Here is a 19,302-nt window from a genome sequence, read left to right as displayed (position 1 = left end):
TAATGATTTGTATTTGAAATAAGATCTTTTTTACATCAAACTTTGCTTTCATCAAAGAATCCTCCATTTGCAGCAATTACAGCATTGCAGACCTTTGGCATTCTAGCTGTTAATTTGTTGAGGTAATCTGGAGAAATTGCACCCCACGCTTCCAGAAGCAGCTCCCACAAGTTGGATTGGTTGGATGGGCACTTCTTGCGTACCATACGGTCAAGCTGCTCCCACAACAGCTCAATGGGGTTCAGATCTGGTGACTGCGCTGGCCACTCCATTACCGATAGAATACCAGCTGCCTGCTTCTGCTCTAAATAGTTCTTGCACAATTTGGAGGTGTGTTTAGGGTCATTGTCCTGTTGTAGGATGAAATTGGCTCCAATCAAGCGCTGTCCACTGGGTATGGCATGGCGTTGCAAAATGGAGTGATAGCCTTCCTTATTCAGAATCCCTTTTACCCTGTACAAATCTCCCACCTTACCAGCACCAAAGCAACCCCAGACCATCATATTACCTCCACCATGCTTAACAGATGGCGTCAGGCATTCTTCCAGCATCTTTTCATTTGTTCTGCGTCTCACAAACGTTCTTCTTTGTGATCCAAACACCTCAAACTTGGATTCATCCGTCCACAACACTTTTTTCCAGTCTTCCTCTGTCCAATGTCTGTGTTCTTTTGCCCATCTTAATCTTTTTCTTTTATTGGCCAGTCTCAGATATGGCTTTTTCTTTGCCACTCTGCCCTGAAGCCCAGAATCCCGCAGCCGCCTCTTCACTGTAGATGTTGACACTGGTGTTTTGCGGGTACTATTTAATGAAGATGCCAGTTGGGGACCTGTGAGGCGTCTGTTTCTCAAACTAGAGACTCTAATGTACTTATCTTCTTGCTCAGTTGTGCAACGCGGCCTCCCACTTCTTTTTCTACTCTGGTTAGAGCCTGTTTGTGCTGTCCTCTGAAGGGAGTAGTACACACCGTTGTAGGAAATCTTCAATTTCTTAGCAATGTCTCGCATGGAATAGCCTTCATTTCTAAGAACAAGAATAGACTGTCGAGTTTCAGATGAAAGTTCTGTTTTTTTGGCCATTTTGAGCGTTTAATTGACCCCACAAATGTGATGCTCTAGAAACTCAATCTGCTCAAAGGAAGGTCAGTTTTGTAGCTTCTGTAACGACCTAAACTGTTTTCAGATGTGTGAACATGATTGCACAAGGGTTTTCTAATCATCAATTAGCCTTCTGAGCCAATGAGCAAACACATTGTACCATTAGAACACTGGAGTGATAGTTGCTGGAAATGGGCCTCTATACACCTATGTAGATATTGCACCAAAAACCAGACATTTGCAGCTAGAATAGTCATTTACCACATTAGCAATGTATAGAGTGTATTTCTTCAAAGTTAAGACTAGTTTAAAGTTATCTTCATTGAAAAGTACAGTGCTTTTCCTTCAAAAATAAGGACATTTCAATGTGACCCCAAACTTTTGAACGGTAGTGTATATATTTCATTTGGCTTGGGAACACCTTGGGTTCCGCCGAGAGAAGCTGGAAAACGTTGCTGTGGAAGGGGACATCTGAGGAACTCTATCTATGGCCTGAATGCAGAATCCCAAACTCCCTCCACAAGGTGTGATCAGGACAGTCTAATATGCAGCTTTATACTACATGTCACATTCGCCATTCACACACATTGTTGGCAGAGGATAAGGTGCCAGAACCAGAAACTAATCACACACACAAACACAATGATGGTTCAGTATCTTGCCCATGGACACTTGACCTAGTTCCTGAGTAACAGAAAATGTTGCTGAGCTGTTTTGCACAAGTCTTAAGCACTCTGCTGCAAATTAGATATTTCAAAATGTTTCATCAGTACCTGAGCTCCTTTTACAATCATTGTGTCTTCACAGATTTACAACAGTGTCAACATCAGTGGTAACTGCTTGGCTAGACTTAGTCTTGTTTTTCCAACCATCTGTTTATTCTATGAAATCATAGATTTCAAACCTCCGACTCAATGAAACTGTCAACTAGTTGTATATTGAGTTAAAGTCATCAAGACTGCTTCCCTTTCTTCCCTCATCATGACATCCTGTCATTAGTTTCATGCCATTCCAGGCAGCTCTTGAGTTGTTGTTACAGTACTTCTAAAATGGGTCTCAGTCTTTTCCTTAAATTTCACTGCTTTCTTGATTTAACTCTTTGTTGTATATATCCTTTATTTTATCACCCCTATTAAAAGCAGCTTTCCTTTGACTTAGCACTCTTAATTCTTTACAGAAACAGTTTATTTTATCTCTTTAGGTGGAATCACAGAGCCTTTAAAAAAATCAGTATGGCTGCACACATCATCACTGAGTTCATTACATCATCTGTGGAGGAACACTGACCAGTCTGTGCACTCGAATAACAGGGACAATAACAAGGGAACTGTCTTTAGTCCAGGCCTTAACATGTTGTCCGCACCTTCTCCCCTTGCCACACAGTCTCGTACAGTGGTAAAAAGTGGACTACATTATAATCAGATGTGTGGGTTGGCACAGCAGACCTGTAGGCCCCTTTGATAGACCAATAACACAAGTCTAAAGTTTTACTACAGCTTTATTATGGCCCAGAATAAGATGCAAAGAAAAGGTCCCAAACAATGGAAGATCTCCATTTTCTGTGATCTCACAACAAAAAACATTTAGAACGGACAAGTAAAAGTTCAAATATTTTTATATGTTGGGACAGGCAACACCTGCCCCAACAGACTGCTTTGAGTCCAGATAAGGCCATATTCTTGTGCAGAGCGATGTAGTCAACATAGGTCTGCCGCTAGATCTGCCTCTTTAGGCTCTCAAATGGTTTTGTATAATGCATAACAGTCGTGTGTGTGTATGTCTGAGTGATGAGTAATTGTGTGGTATGAGTGGGAATCTGTCGACAATATGACATGACTGCATGTTGGTGTTCAGTTAAAGAGCTGTTTTGTGTTTTTATTTTGTTGTTTTGTCACCCTGTGACTTAGTGTTGCAGATGGGGAAGGCCTCTTACCCTCTGTACGACCTTTGAAGGCTCTGTTAGAGACTGTAGGTAGTTTCTGGCTCCTGTAATGTACATGTCAGACTAAATATGTGGGTTGATTGGAAAAGTAAAATATCAGGAACCAGACATTCCTCCATTCTGGAAGTCACAGAGACATACAGAGCATGGCGACTTTCTGTCTTTCTCTGTTTATTTAAATCCACTCTTAGGTCCTTCTTTTTCCCCCTTTAATTTCCCTTCCTCTATTCTGTTTTAGCTCATACAGCTTATCTTGTAGAGTGACTTTAAAAAAAGAACGAATGCTTTCTTGTTCATCTGTAGTAACAAGGATTAACCTCAACTGCCTATAACCAAAGTCTTTATGGTAATATTTTAAAGTTTAAATCAGTGGCACATTTCCTCAATTTACTTTGATAGATCAGAATTGAGTATAATATAAGTTTCACCTGGTCTTAATGTCATCTTGAACAAGGCAAAAGTGTAAATACAGATATTTGAAGATGAGTCATCAGGTCGTCTCTTCCTATTACTTGCACAATGTTTCATTATGTGTGTGTGTGTGTGTGTGTGTTGTTTTTTTATCTCTTGCCCTTACCTGCCTTCCTGCCAGTGGCTTCTTTCCAGCCTGTGAAATCACTTTATTTATTCCTAGTTTTCTGACTTAGCTTCCTGCCCATTGTAGTAATTTTGTAATGACCAGGTTCACGTAATGCAGTGACTGGTCACAGAACACCGTACCCATTCACAGAAATACACTTGTTACAAACTTGTTACTGTAGGTTTTAAAAGGAACCATACCTGATCAACGTCTCATATGCCCCAGGCTTTTCTTCACAGGAGTCACAAGTATGAAAGAAATGTTTTTAGTGTGAGTGTATCGAGAGTCATCATCATTTTGAAAAAATGACATCATTGACAATGTCTATGAAGATTCTCAGTCATCCAGGTCATAGTCATCCAACGAAGGTTAAAGTCAAGGGCAACTGGACTTGGTTGAAGTCCAGTTGCCCTTTAACCTGGACAATGACAATGTTACGCCCAGCCTAGGGGAAACCTGAGCGCAACATGATGTCTCCTCTCTTTTCCTCACTCCCCAGAGTGCCATGGAATATTCTGTCTGATAACAATATGGATTTATTTACAACTGGCATAGAAAACAAAGTCATCAGGGACAGCTAGGCCAAAATAACAAACAAAACCACCGTTTCCCCATCCCAACTAATTATCCCGAACAACAAAAGAAAACAACAGATATTTAATCTGACTCCCTGGCCAGAAAACAGGAGAAAACAAAATTCAACATAAATGGCAGCTCTCCCCTACTGTTTTCAAGTTACATCTTTTATCTCCCAGCACATGGATTAAAAACTACAACACAGGGTGCACCACGCCATGAGGTTCCCCCGGAACCTCCATCTAGCTGGGGAGGTAGGGAAACAGGAGGAGAGGATGCACGGCCTCCACAGAGGTCCTTTTATACGGCTCCAGCCCAATCCACTGTAACCACCTGCAACATAGATAAATACAGAACAGCTCCTCCATAGGGCAGGGAGGGTAACAGCAGGCAAAAATACATCCAACTGAAACTCACACCGAAACTATGACTCCATTTATAAAACTGTACGTAGAAAAAACTCTTAAAGCGTCTGGCTCAAATACCATAAGGCAACAAACATCTGATAACAATTGGACTATATGAAACTATGCACTTGTATTCGCTTGACAATGGCAAAGGCAATGAAAATGGCATCAATTTAATTGCAGTTTGTCCAACTGTTCACCTTATTTATGAGAATAGATTGCACTGCATTCTTTTGCAAAAACAGATATCTCTGTTTGTGTTTATTATCCTAAATCATGTTTTAGGTTTTTTTTGTGTGGGCTGCAAATGATCACAATGTTTTTTTATTGCACATTTCAGGGAAAATCATTTGTTTATTGAGAAAGGCTTTCATCTGTTTGGCAAATAAACTAATATTATTAAATTACACTAAGTTTTATTGGCCTATAATAATCAGAGGCAATATTTTGATTTATTTAACACAATAGTATCCATTTCAAATGTTTCATCCTTCTGCCATGTGAGTCGCCCTTTCTCATTTCTCCAGTTTGTGTATAGGCATGCCTCATAGTTTGCGTGGAGGACTGTACATTCTCCCATCAAGTTTGTTTTTTATAGATCACAACCTTTGCGTGGGAAATGGCATACGCACATTTCCAGACCTGTTTTGTACATACGCACTGTTTATAAGTAAGGCCCCAGGTCATGTCAAATGTAGAGCTTCCCTGTGGCAGTTGAGTTGTCCCGACAGCAACAAAACACACCATCATGTTAGAAATTCAACATCAGGGTACATGCTTAAAAAACCTCCCACGCACATGAGTGGATACAGGCCACGCAAAATTGCAGCAACTGTTACACAGGCTTTCTCAGTTGCTTAAGCTCAGATTGAAGCCCGGGGGGGTGTACAATTAATAATTGTTCCCGGGTAGAAGAAAATGAGGAAACAGGAGTAAGTTAGAAAGAAAAAGGAGTTTATTTACAATGCACTGCACAAAAAAACGAAAACAACTCCCAAAAGTACAAGTAAGTTTCAGTTCTCCAACTATTTTGCTGACACTGAATTCTAAATCTATACAATAATTTATAAAAAAACAAACAATTTTTTCACCATATGGCGCACACACAAGTAATGTGATGTGATTCTGTTTAAACACACTACTGTGCTCAAAAAATCCAATAAAAATCAACTTTTCTAATATGTCTGGGACTGTGAATTGTTTTTATCTTATTTTACCCCCGCGGCCTCTTACTCAGAGGTTCCTCACCAGCAACAAGAGAGTTTTAACCAGTTTTATCCCATCGACTTGTCTGAGCTTTTAAAAACAGTATCACAAATGAGAGTGTCCTCCAGCCCACTTGATGTAATAACTACAAAGTTTTTACTGAAAGTAATAGATTCTGTTGGTCCCATTTGATCTCTGTTTTCAGCAGCTCCCTATCTACTGGTTGTGTCCCTGATTATTTTAAAACGGCTTGCGTGAACCCACTTTTAAAGAAACCTGGTTTAGATCCCTCCCTCCCACATAATTTTAGACCAATTTCAAAACTGCCTTTTATTGCAAAGATTCTAGAAAGAATTGTGTCCAAACAGCTGATCACTGTACTGGAAAATAACAAAATATTTGAAAAGTTTCAGTCTGGTTTTAGGAAGTACCACAGCACTGAGACTGCCCTGCTTAAACTCACCAATGACCTTTTAATGTCTGCTGATGAAGGTATGTGCTCAGTCCTGGTACTCCTGGACCTTAGCGCTGCTTTTGACACCATTGATCACAACATCATGTTAGACAGACTGAGGCACTGGGTGGGGATCTCTGGTACTGCCCTAGAATGGTTTTCATCCTACCTGTCAAATAGGAAGTTTTGTGTGTCTGTAAACAACTATGTCTCCTCATTCTGTCCAGTTAAATATGATGTGCCTCAGGGGTCGGTCTTAGGACCAATACACACACATATTATCCATAAACATGGCATTTCTTTTCACATTTATGCTGATGACACACAAATATACTTGCCCGTCAGATCCACAGACCCTGGAATGCTGAGTTCACTTAACAACTGCCTTTGTGAAGTTAAAAAATGGATGTCAAATAATTTCCTCCAGCTGAACTCAGACAAAACAGAAATCCTGGTCATCGGGTCCCAGCAGATTCACTAGTAAATCACATTAAGCCTGTGGCAAAGAACCTTGGTGTTTGGTTTGATAGTAATTTAAATTTCGAGCAGCACACCACAAAGCTTGTTCAATCATGTTTTTATCAACTTAGAAATATAGCAAAAATTCGATCTATGTTAACTTTTAAGGACACCGAGACCTTTTTACACGCCTTCATCTCATCACGCCTGGATTATTGCAACAGCCTTTTCACCTTTTAACCCAAAAATCTATTGATCGACTCCAGACTGTCCAGAACTCAGCTGCCAGGCTTTTAACCAGAACAAAGAAATATGACCACATTACTCCTGTTTTAGCTTCATTACACTGGCTCCCAGTATGTTTTAGAATTGACTTTAAAATTCTATTGATCACTTTTAAAGCTCTTCATGGCCTCTCGCCTTGTTATATTTCTGACCTTTTAGTCCCATACGCACCAGCACGTACCTTGAGATCCTCGGGCAGAGGTCTGTTGTCTGTTCCAGAGTCTCGACTGAAAACTAAAGGGGACAGAGCGTTTGCTGTCAGGGCCCCGAGGCTCTGGAACAGCCTGCCCGAGGAAATCAGGTCTGCTGAGTCAGTGAACTCTTTTAAGTCCCTTCTTAAAACATACTTTTATAGGAGAGCCTTTCCCGATCTTATTTGACTTTATTTTATCCCTTTTATTTTATTGTATTTTACTAATTTTATATTAATCTGTGTTTTAGTCTTTTCAATGTTTTCATGCTCTTATCTTGTTTTTTTGTATAATTCTTTACACTTGTTAAAGCACTTTGTAACTTGTTTTTGAAAAGTGCTCTACAAATAAGGATTATTATTATTATTATTATTTAAGATATTGAAGTACATGAATACATTGACCAAACACACCACACAAGACCAGTACTGCACATTGATGAAAATATTTATTTCTCTCCACATTGTAAAATCACTCAATACATCCATCCATTCCCTAAGATTGCTTTTTGCACTGAAAATCAAAGCAGAACATTTTCTAAATAGAAAGTAGTATAGTATATAAACACAACAAAAACACTTGTGGAGACTTTCTGCAGGTGTTTCTGCCTCCAGGTTAGTCGTCTTCTTCTTCTTATTGCTATCAATAGTACTATTATTTTTATCAATATCATTGGCACTACTTTTACTATTATTTTACTGTAAATCTTGGTGGAAATTGCATTGTGCTACTCTGTGCTCTTTCTCTCTCTCTCTCTCTGTGTCTCCGTCTCCGTGTCTCTCACACACGCACGCACGCACGCACGCACGCACGCACGCACGCACGCACGCACACAACCAGTTGAGGCAGTTGGCCACCCACCCCAAGTCTAGGTTAGGCTGGAAGGTTTCTGCCTGTTGCGTAATAATTGCTTTGAAAAGTGCCCTGAGATAACCTTTTGTTATGATCTGGCGCTATATAAATTAAATTAAAAGGGGAAAAAAGAAAGCGTACAATACTTACCTCCCGGTCTTTACTCAGAATTTCTTTCAAATGCTGCTCAGTAGAGTTGTTACATCTGTATGTGATGTTTTTTAAGCATTTGCCTCAGTGAATATGGGGCTCCTTTCTCCTTGATGTTCCCTCAGTCCTATGTAGACCTATAAAATACATGTGAAATTTCACAGAACAGCATGCACGACATTGTTTCAAACTTGGAATGCAATGAATGGGTTTCAAAAAGGACTGATGTAGTATGGTAGGCTACATTGATTTTATTGGATACAGTATGTTGTGGTGGCAGCCCGGCTGACTGTGAGTGTCCTGGTTATTCCTCCTTTTTCTGTCTGTGATTCTGTTTTCCCTGTTCTCTGCCTACCTCCCTGTGTCTCCTCCGTCTCTCCCCCCCCCTCCGCTCCTGAGCCCAGCCAACGAACCTCCTCCCCTGCCTGCCACACCTGCCAGCAATCAACTCCACCTCTGCCAGTACTTCAACCCTGGTTCTCCACACTAGGTCTGCTTGATCGTCGTTGCTCCTCACCCGGTTCACTCACCCTCGTCTTCGTCAATCAGCTGGGTGCGCTGCACCTGCCCTTTCCCCCTCGGACTACCCCCACGGCGTCCTTCCAGTTCTCCTGTGCCTCCTCTCTTCCCCGGCCCCAGTGTCCCACGGCTCTCTGGTCCCTGTCTCCTCGGTTCCCCGTGCCTGCATTTCCCCGGCATCCACCTCACCCTCAACTCCAGTCCCTGAACTCTGTCCAGCTTCTCTCAATGTCATCCCATGGTTTACAGCATAGTCAACCAATGTTGCCTGAATCTCGTCTGATATATTTTGTCTTCACATTCTTTGTCCACATCCTCCTCCAGGTCTACCTCTTCCTCTGCATGCTCAGACATTCTCCTTTTCCCTTTTACTGCAACATTGCCTTTCATTTTTGTTGAAACACTACATCAATGGTACACTCACATGTTTTATAGTGCTTATACCTGATTGGTGAATTAACAATTAAGTGCCTGTACACCTTGGTTCATACGTGTGTATATTTAAAAGCAGTGCATTTAAATGGTAAAGAAATGACATCATTTTAGATTTCTGTGTCTAATGTGGAGAAGTGTGTTTAGTGTTGACTGGTTCTGATGGACACCGAATCTAAGTGTCAATTAGGGCACTGCTTAGGAGCCCACCAGGCTTCTGCTCTGCCTCAGGCTCCTGTCCTCTATCTCTTCCTCCCTTTTGGAACAAAGATTAGCATTCCTAACATTTTAGAGAATTGTTACAAAACAAAGGGCCTTGCCAAAATGTTGTGAAGGACACCTTGGATAAGGGGATGAAAGGATAAGGTCAAGAGAATTGTTAGTATTTCCATAGATCAAAACTATTTACCTAGTTTATTTACCAAAACTAAAAAAAGCATACAAAGTCTACACTTCCTTTTCAATTCCTAAGTCTAAAAATGCAAAAACTGACAAAGTTTCTAGCTAAAGGAGAAGAGCCCTCACTTCCTCAGAATCACTGCTCCTTGGAGCTGAGGGGGTTTACAAAAGTAATGGCTTCTAAAATACAAGTTCCTATTTCTAAACAAAGCTAGTTCCAACAGACTTTTTCAGCCAGACATGCTTCACTGATAGAGCTATGTTTACCTGAAGATCCTGTCTATCGAGATGGACTCACACATGTAGTCATCTTCCCCTTTTTTTCTCAATATTAAAAAAGCTACAATTCATTTGCTGGGCTGGCTGGATAAGGAGCACTAGCACAATGCATTCTTGAACTTTGACCTCTCCCAACACTTGCTGTAGTGTTTTGCAAAATGTATGAGGCTAAGAATGTGCACAGTTGTGCAAACTGGGCTGAGGATTGCTCCTTGAGAGTCTGGTTTAACAAACTGTGTGTTCTTTTTTATTTTAGTGTGTAAGCAATTGTAACCACCACAGTCAAACAACAGGAAACTGAAATCTTTAAGGCTCAAAAAAAGAAACACTGGCCAAATTAAGATGTTTTATCAACATATCAATCAGGTAAAAAACAAAAGACGTAGTACCATCACAGCTGCAATGAAGATGTTGAATAATATTTCTATTGCACTTGACAAGAAGCAACATTATGCATTACTTTTTATTAATCTATCCAAAGCTTTCAACACCATTGATCATGATGTTTTAAAACTTCTGAACTCCATTCTCTCAGAACAAGCGATCCCTCTGTTCTCTGGTTTAGGTGCATTAGATATGATGGTCTATGTTCAGATATTGTATCAGTCTACAAGGGTGTACCACAAGGTTCTATATTATGACCACTTTTATTCACTATTTATAAAAATAATCTGGGTCAAAACGTGTCAGATGCTAATTTTCATTTTTAAACTGATGACACTGTAACATACTACTGTGCATCATCTCTTGTACAGGCCATGAATTCTTGAAAAATTTTATTGCAGTCCAATATAACTTATTTCAGCTGATTCTAAATTCAGTTGAGACTAAATTTATGTTTTTTAGAAAGTCTAGTTATATGCCAGTCTGGGGGGAAGTGAAATAGGTTATTTACTCTTATAAACACCTGGGTATATTTGAAGGCTGAAACTGGGTTTTAATTTTCAAAACACCAATACGTAAATTGTAAAAAGGGCATTTGTGTATTCTGCATCCTCAGCATGGAATACATTGCAAAATGACTTGAAATTCAATGAATTAATCTCTTAACCAGAAACAGAAGTCTCACTCAAGAATCATTCTGAAATCTTGCGAAGGGTGAGTTGTTGAGGAGTTTGCTGTGTTGGATTCAGATTACCTAGGTCCAGGGCCCAGGTTTAAAAATACTAACATAGAAATAGCTTGTATACAAATTTCTGAAATCCATCCCCTATGAAAATTGCCAACTAAGTATAGAAACAAATACAATCACTGTATTAGAATTGTAAAAAAATAATACTTCACAAAGTCTGAAGTCTGAATAAGAAAAAAAAATGCTTCAGCCACTTTTCTGTTCCAAGAAAAACGAGGAAGCCGATCATGAGGGATTTCATTGGATCATTTAACATAAAGCATTCTCCATCTCCCGGTTAGCTTGCTTGGTCTGGTCATTTTCATCAAGATTGTGCCAAAGCAAATGAGAAAAACTCACATAATCAAAATTTGTGATTATGTTCTATAAATCTAACTGATAAGTGGCTCACGGTGGGCAATACCAGTGCTTTTTGTGCAGAAGTGCTGGCACCAGCTCCCGTTTATCCCAGTTCCTGCCACCTGCACGGCATCACATAACTCCGGTCTCAGATAACAGCCTCCACATGGGTCTGATACCAGAGGGGTCCAGAAGCAGTCAGAGGGAAAACACACACTGAAGTTTCCTGATCTTCTCCCACACCAGGGCCCACGGCCTGCTCATGTTCATTACACCCACACAAAGCAAGATGTGCTCCCCTGCTCAATCTCATAGACCAGGACCTGGGCATGCCACACATTGATGCACAATGGAATAATAAAACTCACCCTCGGGCAACTGACAGTAGGGGAAAACAAATAATCTGCACAAACAATTAGGTCATTTTCAAGACCCTCTGACGGGGAATCCTATGCCTGGGCCTTTGAAGTACAGGACAAAGATTGTGAGATGGGGGAGGAAATGTCCATCAGGTTCAGTTGAGGAGACAACTGATGCACATGACTTAATTAATGTAATTTCCTCGCTTCTGTCCATGGTTTTGTGTTTAAAACACGTATCGTCCAGTGTGAGAGGAGAGAGCAAATGTGCTCTCTGTATCATTTGTGAGAAATGTGTGAATGGATGGGAAAATTTAGCTTGTCATTGTCTGTGTGACGCTTGGCGGCCTGACACACCACTCTGTGCTGCCAGTCACGTCAACATTCCTTCCACCATGTTTGTTTTGGAAGGGGTTCCCTAGAAAAATCACTTTATTCCTTTGTTGCTGCCAACCTATACTGCTGAGGCAAGGTTTCCTGTACGCTTTTGGACTAGACGCTAATTTTCGCACCTCATGTACAGTCACAGGGTCTTTTTATCCCTCTGCTTCTTTTCCCAGCAATGCTTAGCCTACACCAACTAATGGAAAGTTTTAGAGATGTGCATAATACCACAGCCACTTACACTTTCCTCATTCTCAACTTTGACACAGGCAGTGTAGCATGTGTTATGTTAAATCAACACAAACTAATATAAAAATAGAAACTGTTGCTGGGAATATTTTGTGGTGTTATTACTCAAAAACACTCTTACTTTGCTTTAGGAATATTTATTAACATTTAATTAACAGACTTACCATCAAAAGGGAAGGTTTTAGTGAGAAATTCCTGATCAGTTCCTCTTCAACTGATTTACTGCATCTCCCCACAGTGAACCAGGACATCATGCCACGTTGCCTCTCAGCATGCAGACCTCATCGCCTCAGCCTGACAAGTGTCTACATGTTTTATCTACTTTGTTGAAAAGTGAAATGCTTCTGCTGCACAAAGTGGTCTAGCCTCTGTGTTAAGTATGGTAATCACTAAGGGAATGTAACATTATAACAACCACTCAGGCCCTCCTAGATGAATTTGCTGAAGTTAAAGCTCACTTAGACTTAATTAAATGTATTACATTGATATCATTACAAAGATAGTCTATTTGTTGTTCATTGTCTGTTGTTCATGCACCTTCAAACCTGTAGATAAGATATGCGCACTTAGATATGTTTACACAAACAGTAAGACAAAACCACAACGATAAAGTTTGAGCGCAAAAGTTCATTCTTGACCTCAAATTAAGGTCCATTGTCTTTTTCCAGTGTGATATCTATCAGTCAGCTATCCACATTTATCTCTGTAGATAAATGAGTTGCAGGAGGGCTGGGTCCAATCGAAGCCGAAAGTGGCTGAGAGGTCGGGTACAACCTGGACATGGTGCCAGTCAATCACAAGGCTGACACTCAGTCAGCAGGTATCTTATAGTCACCAATTAACCAAATGTGCATGTTTTTGGACTGTGGGAGGAGAATGGAGCAAATTTAAACACTCAGAGGAACCAGTGAACATAAGAAACTCCACATGTAAACTTAATACAACAAATCTTACACAATGACTAATTTGCTTCTCACCTAAAACTATGAACTTTTTTTTTTTGCCTTAGGATGAGTTAGTTGGTACGCTTATGGCAAAATATAGTCTTGCTCTCCTAGTTTCTGTTACTGTAAAAATACATATAACTAATTTGGAAAGAGGTAGGGGGGAAATTTATGTAGCACACCTACATTAAAATATCTGGAAGATTTAGCAAACTGCGTGAGTTCTTAATGGCAGTGTGTTATTGATTGTTAGAGGAGCAACAGACAGGACTGGATCAGTCTGCCTTTATAGGCTCCTAATATTTATTTGGGATTTGTTTCTTGCCATTGCCAAATCCCCATTCTAAGAAACATATGTTGTTTTTACAAAAACACGACTAATCTTTTTTCAAAATTGCATAAATTCAACCATTGATACCACCTGAAGTTCTATGTGGGCATCAATCAGTGAGTTTATTTAAGAGCGTATTCAAAGTCAGAAAGTGAAAACGACAACGTCTGGTGATTTCTGCTCCATTTCCTGGAAGCATTTATTAGTGTCAAACCTGCAAGTCAAAAAACATTCAGAGCAAAACAAATTGCATGGCTATTTTTACAGACAATTCTAAACAGTGCAGCTTAGAGTCTGAGACTAACTGCCATTTCAAATTACCCGAACCTGACACACAGACTGAAGAATAAAATCAGTAAGATAATACTGAACTAGGATTTCACTTTACTATGTGTCAAATTATATCAAGAGAGTCAAGATCAGTCAGTAAATTCACCATGAACATCACAACTATATGTGTCATCACTACTAACTGTTGGCAATCGTATCACCAAGGTGCGCATGGGCAGCCAAGCAATTAAATGAAAAAAAAATTACATTAGAAGTGTAATGTACGCTACTACAGTATGTACCTAAAACTGTAAACTAACTTTCAAGTATCAATAAGCAGTGATTGAGGTCATTACTGTAACAATAACTTAACTGTAAGTCGTTCAATAAATTAACACAACCGCAGATTTTGTACTTAATAACAAGACAAAAATACCAAAATTCCGTATAAAACACATCTGTTGCTCTCTCATAAATAGAAGACAATAAATACAAAAATAAATAAATTAATAAATACATACATTTAAAAAAATAACCTACTAATATATAAAACTTAGAGCTCAGTAGTCCTTTCTTTTAAAATGACCGTTGGGTTGATATCACTGCTGCCTGAATGGGATGTGCTTGAGTTGATGATCATGGACCCCGTGTCTTTGACGTCTGGCACATGAAAAGACGCCACTGGACAGGGGCCTCGGACATTATTACAGACGAGGCTCTGAAGGGAGGCCGTGTTGACGATGTCGAAGCCCACGCTACCTCCGAATGTGCTGGGCTTCCAGTACTCCGGGGAGCAGATTGGGTTTCCCATTAAGCCCTTGAGGGAGAAAGGTGCCCCCATCTCCACCATGGTCTCCCCAAAGATGGCATTAGGCCTGGGTTTCTCCACCAACAGACCCGGGTAGAGCTCCACAGCATCGATGTGTCCATACATCTCCTCGAGCAATGCGGCCATTTCTTTCTCTCCTGAGTAAAAAGAGTTTTAGTTAGAACCTCATTCTGGATTGTCACACTTACACAGCTGCAAATCTTGCTGCGAGTCTAAATATGAGCTCTGCGTTTTGACTCTTACAACTTTACACACACTCTGATATGTTTCTCTCCTCATACATCACAGTTAGTTTTTAATCAACATTAATTCCTCTCTTCTTGTGACATTTAAATACTTTCCTCTGAAGCAGGAGGCCTCTCTTGTCTGTTTATGTCTTGCTCTCTGTTGATGACAGTCTGCTTACAATATCTTAAGATGAAATGAACATCGGGTTCACGGAAATAAATTCCTAACCTACAAAGCTGCTGGGGAATAAAGCTGAGTCCAACACATTTCTTTACCCATTTCGCTATGACATAAGCTTTGATCTGTAGCGTCTGGGAGTGTTTTTCAATCTTGTATATAATTCCTGCACTCAGTTTATGACAAGGCTATTGATAACAACACAATAATTTGTCCTGAGGCAACATTTCCTTTCACCTCTTCACTAATCATCTGATGTCATCCTTTCAATCTGCAAGAATAAGGTTTTGCAAGTGACCTTGACTTTGTCTCACCTGTCATCTCTTCAAAAGAGCTGTAGGGCTTCATGGAGAATCGCTTCCTGTAGGCGTTAAGAGACTGGTAGCGCATCTTTCTGCTGTTTTCAATGGACTTAATGGCCACGTACAAGACAGCTCCTGGGACATTTCGGCCACCGGCAACCTAAACAAAATTATGGAAATCAGTTAATCAGCCTTAAAGCAGTGACACAACAGTTGTGTTACAATTTAAATCTAAAAGCTGCTATCACAGTTCAAACTGTTCTTACCCGTCCAGCAATCTGCTTTGTAAATGACTCCACAAGGTTGCTGATGCCGTGCTCAGTCACTACAGAGGTGTTGAAGACAAACTGTTTATAGCTGTAATCTTTCTCCTCAATGTGGAAAGAATCAGGCATCAGTGGATGCCAGTGGTACAGGGTGTTGAACTCTGATGCAATGCGGTTCTGGTACTGAAAGCGCTGGTTGAACAGCAGCTCAGGATCAAACTTGAGCTTGAAGTGATAGCCGCTCAGGTGCTGCACGTAGTCCTCGATCACAATCTTGATGGTCTCTCCTGCAGGACAAGTGATTAAATATTTTATATAATGCAGATATTATAAATGCTTACATTCCCCTTTGTAAAAGCATTTTGCTTTTTGTTACTTCAAGAATCTTCAATGTGCAGAATAACGTATGTGTGTTTTCCCATTCATCTGCTGAAAGTGGAAAGTGTCTGTGCTCACCTTAAATGGGAGTTCTAGACATGTACATACGAGCATGATTGCAACTAGTTTGGAAGCCAATCGAGGTTCATCACGCAACTTAGACAAGTGTGATGTGGAAACGTGAAACCTCTAGTGCACAGTGACAATAAACTTTTCAGCGAATTAGAGACACCATGTGTCCAGCATGTAAACTTTTGAATAATATTCAGAGATTCTGCATTTTTCAATTAATTTTGAAGACTGTTTAGCCAGGTAATTGTGGGAAATCCATTTCAGACACAAATTCAAGTAGTGTATTTTATGTGTCCTAAAACACTTTGAGGGGATCGGGAATAGTTTGTAAACACGCAGTGATGTCCTGAAAAGGAAAATTAGGACATTTCCTCTTTCTCACATCTTTCAGTAAATCCTGTTTCTCAAAGGACAGCTCGAATGCTAGTAGGCGATTACAGAAATAAAAAGTACAACTTCCTCCTTTTATAACTACATTAATACCATGACAAGTGCATGGCGTGCCTTTATTGTTATTACTTTGGTTTAATTTTCCCCGCTATATTACAGCAAATGTTGTTTTTTTTTAGTTTTGTGCAGCTCTCAGAACCTCATAAACTCACCAATTAGAATGAGCCGTGTGGTCTGGAAGAGCCTTTCATCGTCCCAGTCAGGGTGGACCTCCTTCAACACATCACACACCCGGTTATGTTCCCGTAGCCAGATTGTGGCGTACATCATCAGACCAGGGACCAGGCCAAAAGCCTCATGGCCCACAGCGAAGCGGTGAGAGTCAGGGACATGAGGAGGGTAGTGCATTTCAACTCCCACTTCCTTTACTGTTGGGGGGTACACCTCTCCATCCACGATCTGCAGAGTTACCGAAGAGAGAGAGCAAATGTTATACATTGTTTTGTCTGAAGCATTTCGCTGTTCAAATTACAGTACAACTGTCTCTTCTCATACCTGATATTTAAGCTTGCCATCTTTGAAGAGTCTGAGCTTGCGTTGCTTTTCCAGGCCATCTCCATAAATGTGGTTGAGGTCCACCTGAATGGAAACACAACACCATTAATACATGTATTAATAAATAATTCATTCAAAAATGTGGTCTCTTGCTGCTGTGCTTACCCCGTGACCTTGAGCTACTGTAAAAGCAGGCCCTTTCTTCATATCGGATTTAAAGAACTGGTGGGTGAAATGCTGCGCGAAGAATGCAAACATCAGACTGGTGCCCTGCGGGTCCGGAATGAATTGTCTTCTCATCAGAAGCTTCTCAGCCAATAGCTTAGCATCAGGAAGCTCCTTTTTACCTGGGGAAAAAATTACAAACATTACAGTAAGCATACAAGATTATAATACAGAACTTTAAGCGCATTAATGTGATTGAAATGTGAAATGATTTACTTAGGGTAAGGCTTGGAAAAGCTGTAACTTAGGTTTACTTTCATTGTAAAGTTCTCAGACAACTTAATGTAAAATTAGAAAAAAGTAGTTTCATGTTCTTTAGTTCTGGCTAGCTGGGGCAGGTTTTGCTGTGCACATTTCCACTCAATCCAACAGAAGGGATCATTTCAGTGTGTGCATGTGGTGTAATGAGGCCAAGCCACTCTTGCTCACCATTTAAGAATGTGAGAAAACTGGTTCTCCCCAAATCAAAAAAGAGATTGCTCTCACCTACTACCCCCATAGGTGTTGGGCAATCCTCACTCACAGGTGGCAGGGTGCGCGTATAGTACGAAAGGTTGGAATAGGCTTCCCAACTTTTGTAACCATAATCCGCATTGAAGGTTGGAGGACTATCAATCAAGTGGGATCGGGCTAAGGAGGAAAAAAATAACAATTTTGTTATTAGTATAAATGCCACAAGTGTTTCTACAAAAGTTGATGTACAAATGATTTGTTGTATTAAGAAGCTTTTTGCCTTTGTGCTAGAGACACTTACATGTCAGCACATATCTCATGATGGCATCCCTGAGAAATGAGATGTTATTGATGATGTTCCAGAAGCCCTTGAAGTGGGTGAGAAGGTAGTGGACCGTATTGGGTGATGGCTTTAGGGAGATTTTGACCCATGTAAGTAACTCCGCTGTTGAAGGTCAAGAGGGAAGTTAAATCAATGAAACGCAACATACATCCTAATTCCTAAATACAACCTTGAGTGTGTGTGTGTGTGTGTGTGTGTGTGTGTCACACTTACGTTCTGTGCAGTTTTGTCCATAATATCCTGTGCCTGTGCAGTCACACTCATAATTATCTGCCCCAAGCCCTGTGCAAACACCCCTGTTCTGGCATGGGTCTGAGCAACATGGGTTACCTATAAAAGACAAAGTTGTGCGGTTACTGACAATTCACTTGAGATACAAACACAACTCATAATATCAATCCACTCAAAACACTACAAAATAGGCAAATAAAGCTCTGAGCTAACAAAGACACGTTTTTAAAACACGTTTAGTGCTATAGTCTAGTCCTATAAAAGTAGGCCTGTATCAACATATTATGAGAGGTCTCTAAATACTAAAGTTTGTACAAAACTTTAGAGCTAAAACCGAACTTTTAAAGATTGCTTCTGGTTAAATTGTTGGATAGAATTTTCTGTTTCCTGTACTTACTGGCTTTGCAGACAAGAAACCCCAGTGCCAAAAGGAAAACCGCAAATGTGAGTGTGTTCATACTCCAAAGACAGTCGGATCTTCCTTTTCTTTCCTGCTCTCTTCTCTCTTCTGCGGTTGTGTCGCTCAGAGGCTGCGAGTTTGAATGTCTACCAGCGGAGTGTCAATGCACCTTTATAGCTTAAGCGACGTCATCGCTTTTTTTCTGAATGGCTCAGCTGAGTTTTGGCAATGTGACACTTTACCGACCTCTCTTTTCCTTCTTGTTTTAACTTCATTCTTTAAATGGAAAATTTAGAAATGAATGAAACTAAAATTCTGAAAATTTCAAACTTTAATATTTAAACGCTGTATTTCTTCCCCTGCAAGTAGGGAGTATGGGACAGAAATGCATTTTATTATCGTAACCTATAGCTTTTTAATTGATGTCTCATAACCTAAAGGGGCCACTATTACAATATTAAAGATACATTTTAAAGATATGAATGTCGCCTCAATGTCCTAATTTCCACAAGAAGACGACAACATTGAAGATCAAGTTATAATTTCATATAACAAAACAGATCTGTAGCATATATAAATTGTCATTGAACAAACCTATAGAAAAAAAAATATCTAAT

General features: G+C 40.1%; 1 protein-coding gene across 1 annotated transcript; it reads right to left on the bottom strand.

Moving 5' to 3' along the window:
- Positions 1–13,734: 13,734 nt before the first annotated feature.
- ptgs2b (prostaglandin-endoperoxide synthase 2b) lies at positions 13,735–18,743 on the bottom strand. The gene is made up of 10 exons (XM_038715374.1): positions 18,683–18,743; positions 18,268–18,384; positions 18,013–18,156; positions 17,745–17,888; positions 17,199–17,380; positions 17,034–17,117; positions 16,691–16,937; positions 15,639–15,925; positions 15,385–15,532; positions 13,735–14,802 (listed from the first exon to the last, which is right to left on the bottom strand). Exons 1-10 carry the CDS (start codon positions 18,741–18,743, stop codon positions 14,390–14,392), a joined length of 1,827 nt encoding a protein of 608 aa, XP_038571302.1. The 3' UTR covers positions 13,735–14,389.
- Positions 18,744–19,302: the final 559 nt, after the last annotated feature.

This window comes from Micropterus salmoides, unplaced genomic scaffold (assembly GCF_014851395.1).
Source record: "Micropterus salmoides isolate LMB-PRFRI ecotype aquatic unplaced genomic scaffold, ASM1485139v1 Ms_hic_scaffold_13, whole genome shotgun sequence".
Classification (NCBI taxonomy): Eukaryota; Metazoa; Chordata; class Actinopteri; order Centrarchiformes; family Centrarchidae; genus Micropterus; species Micropterus salmoides.
The sequence above is the reverse complement of the archived record's forward strand: the minus strand, read 5'-3'. Positions and strand labels throughout refer to the sequence as shown.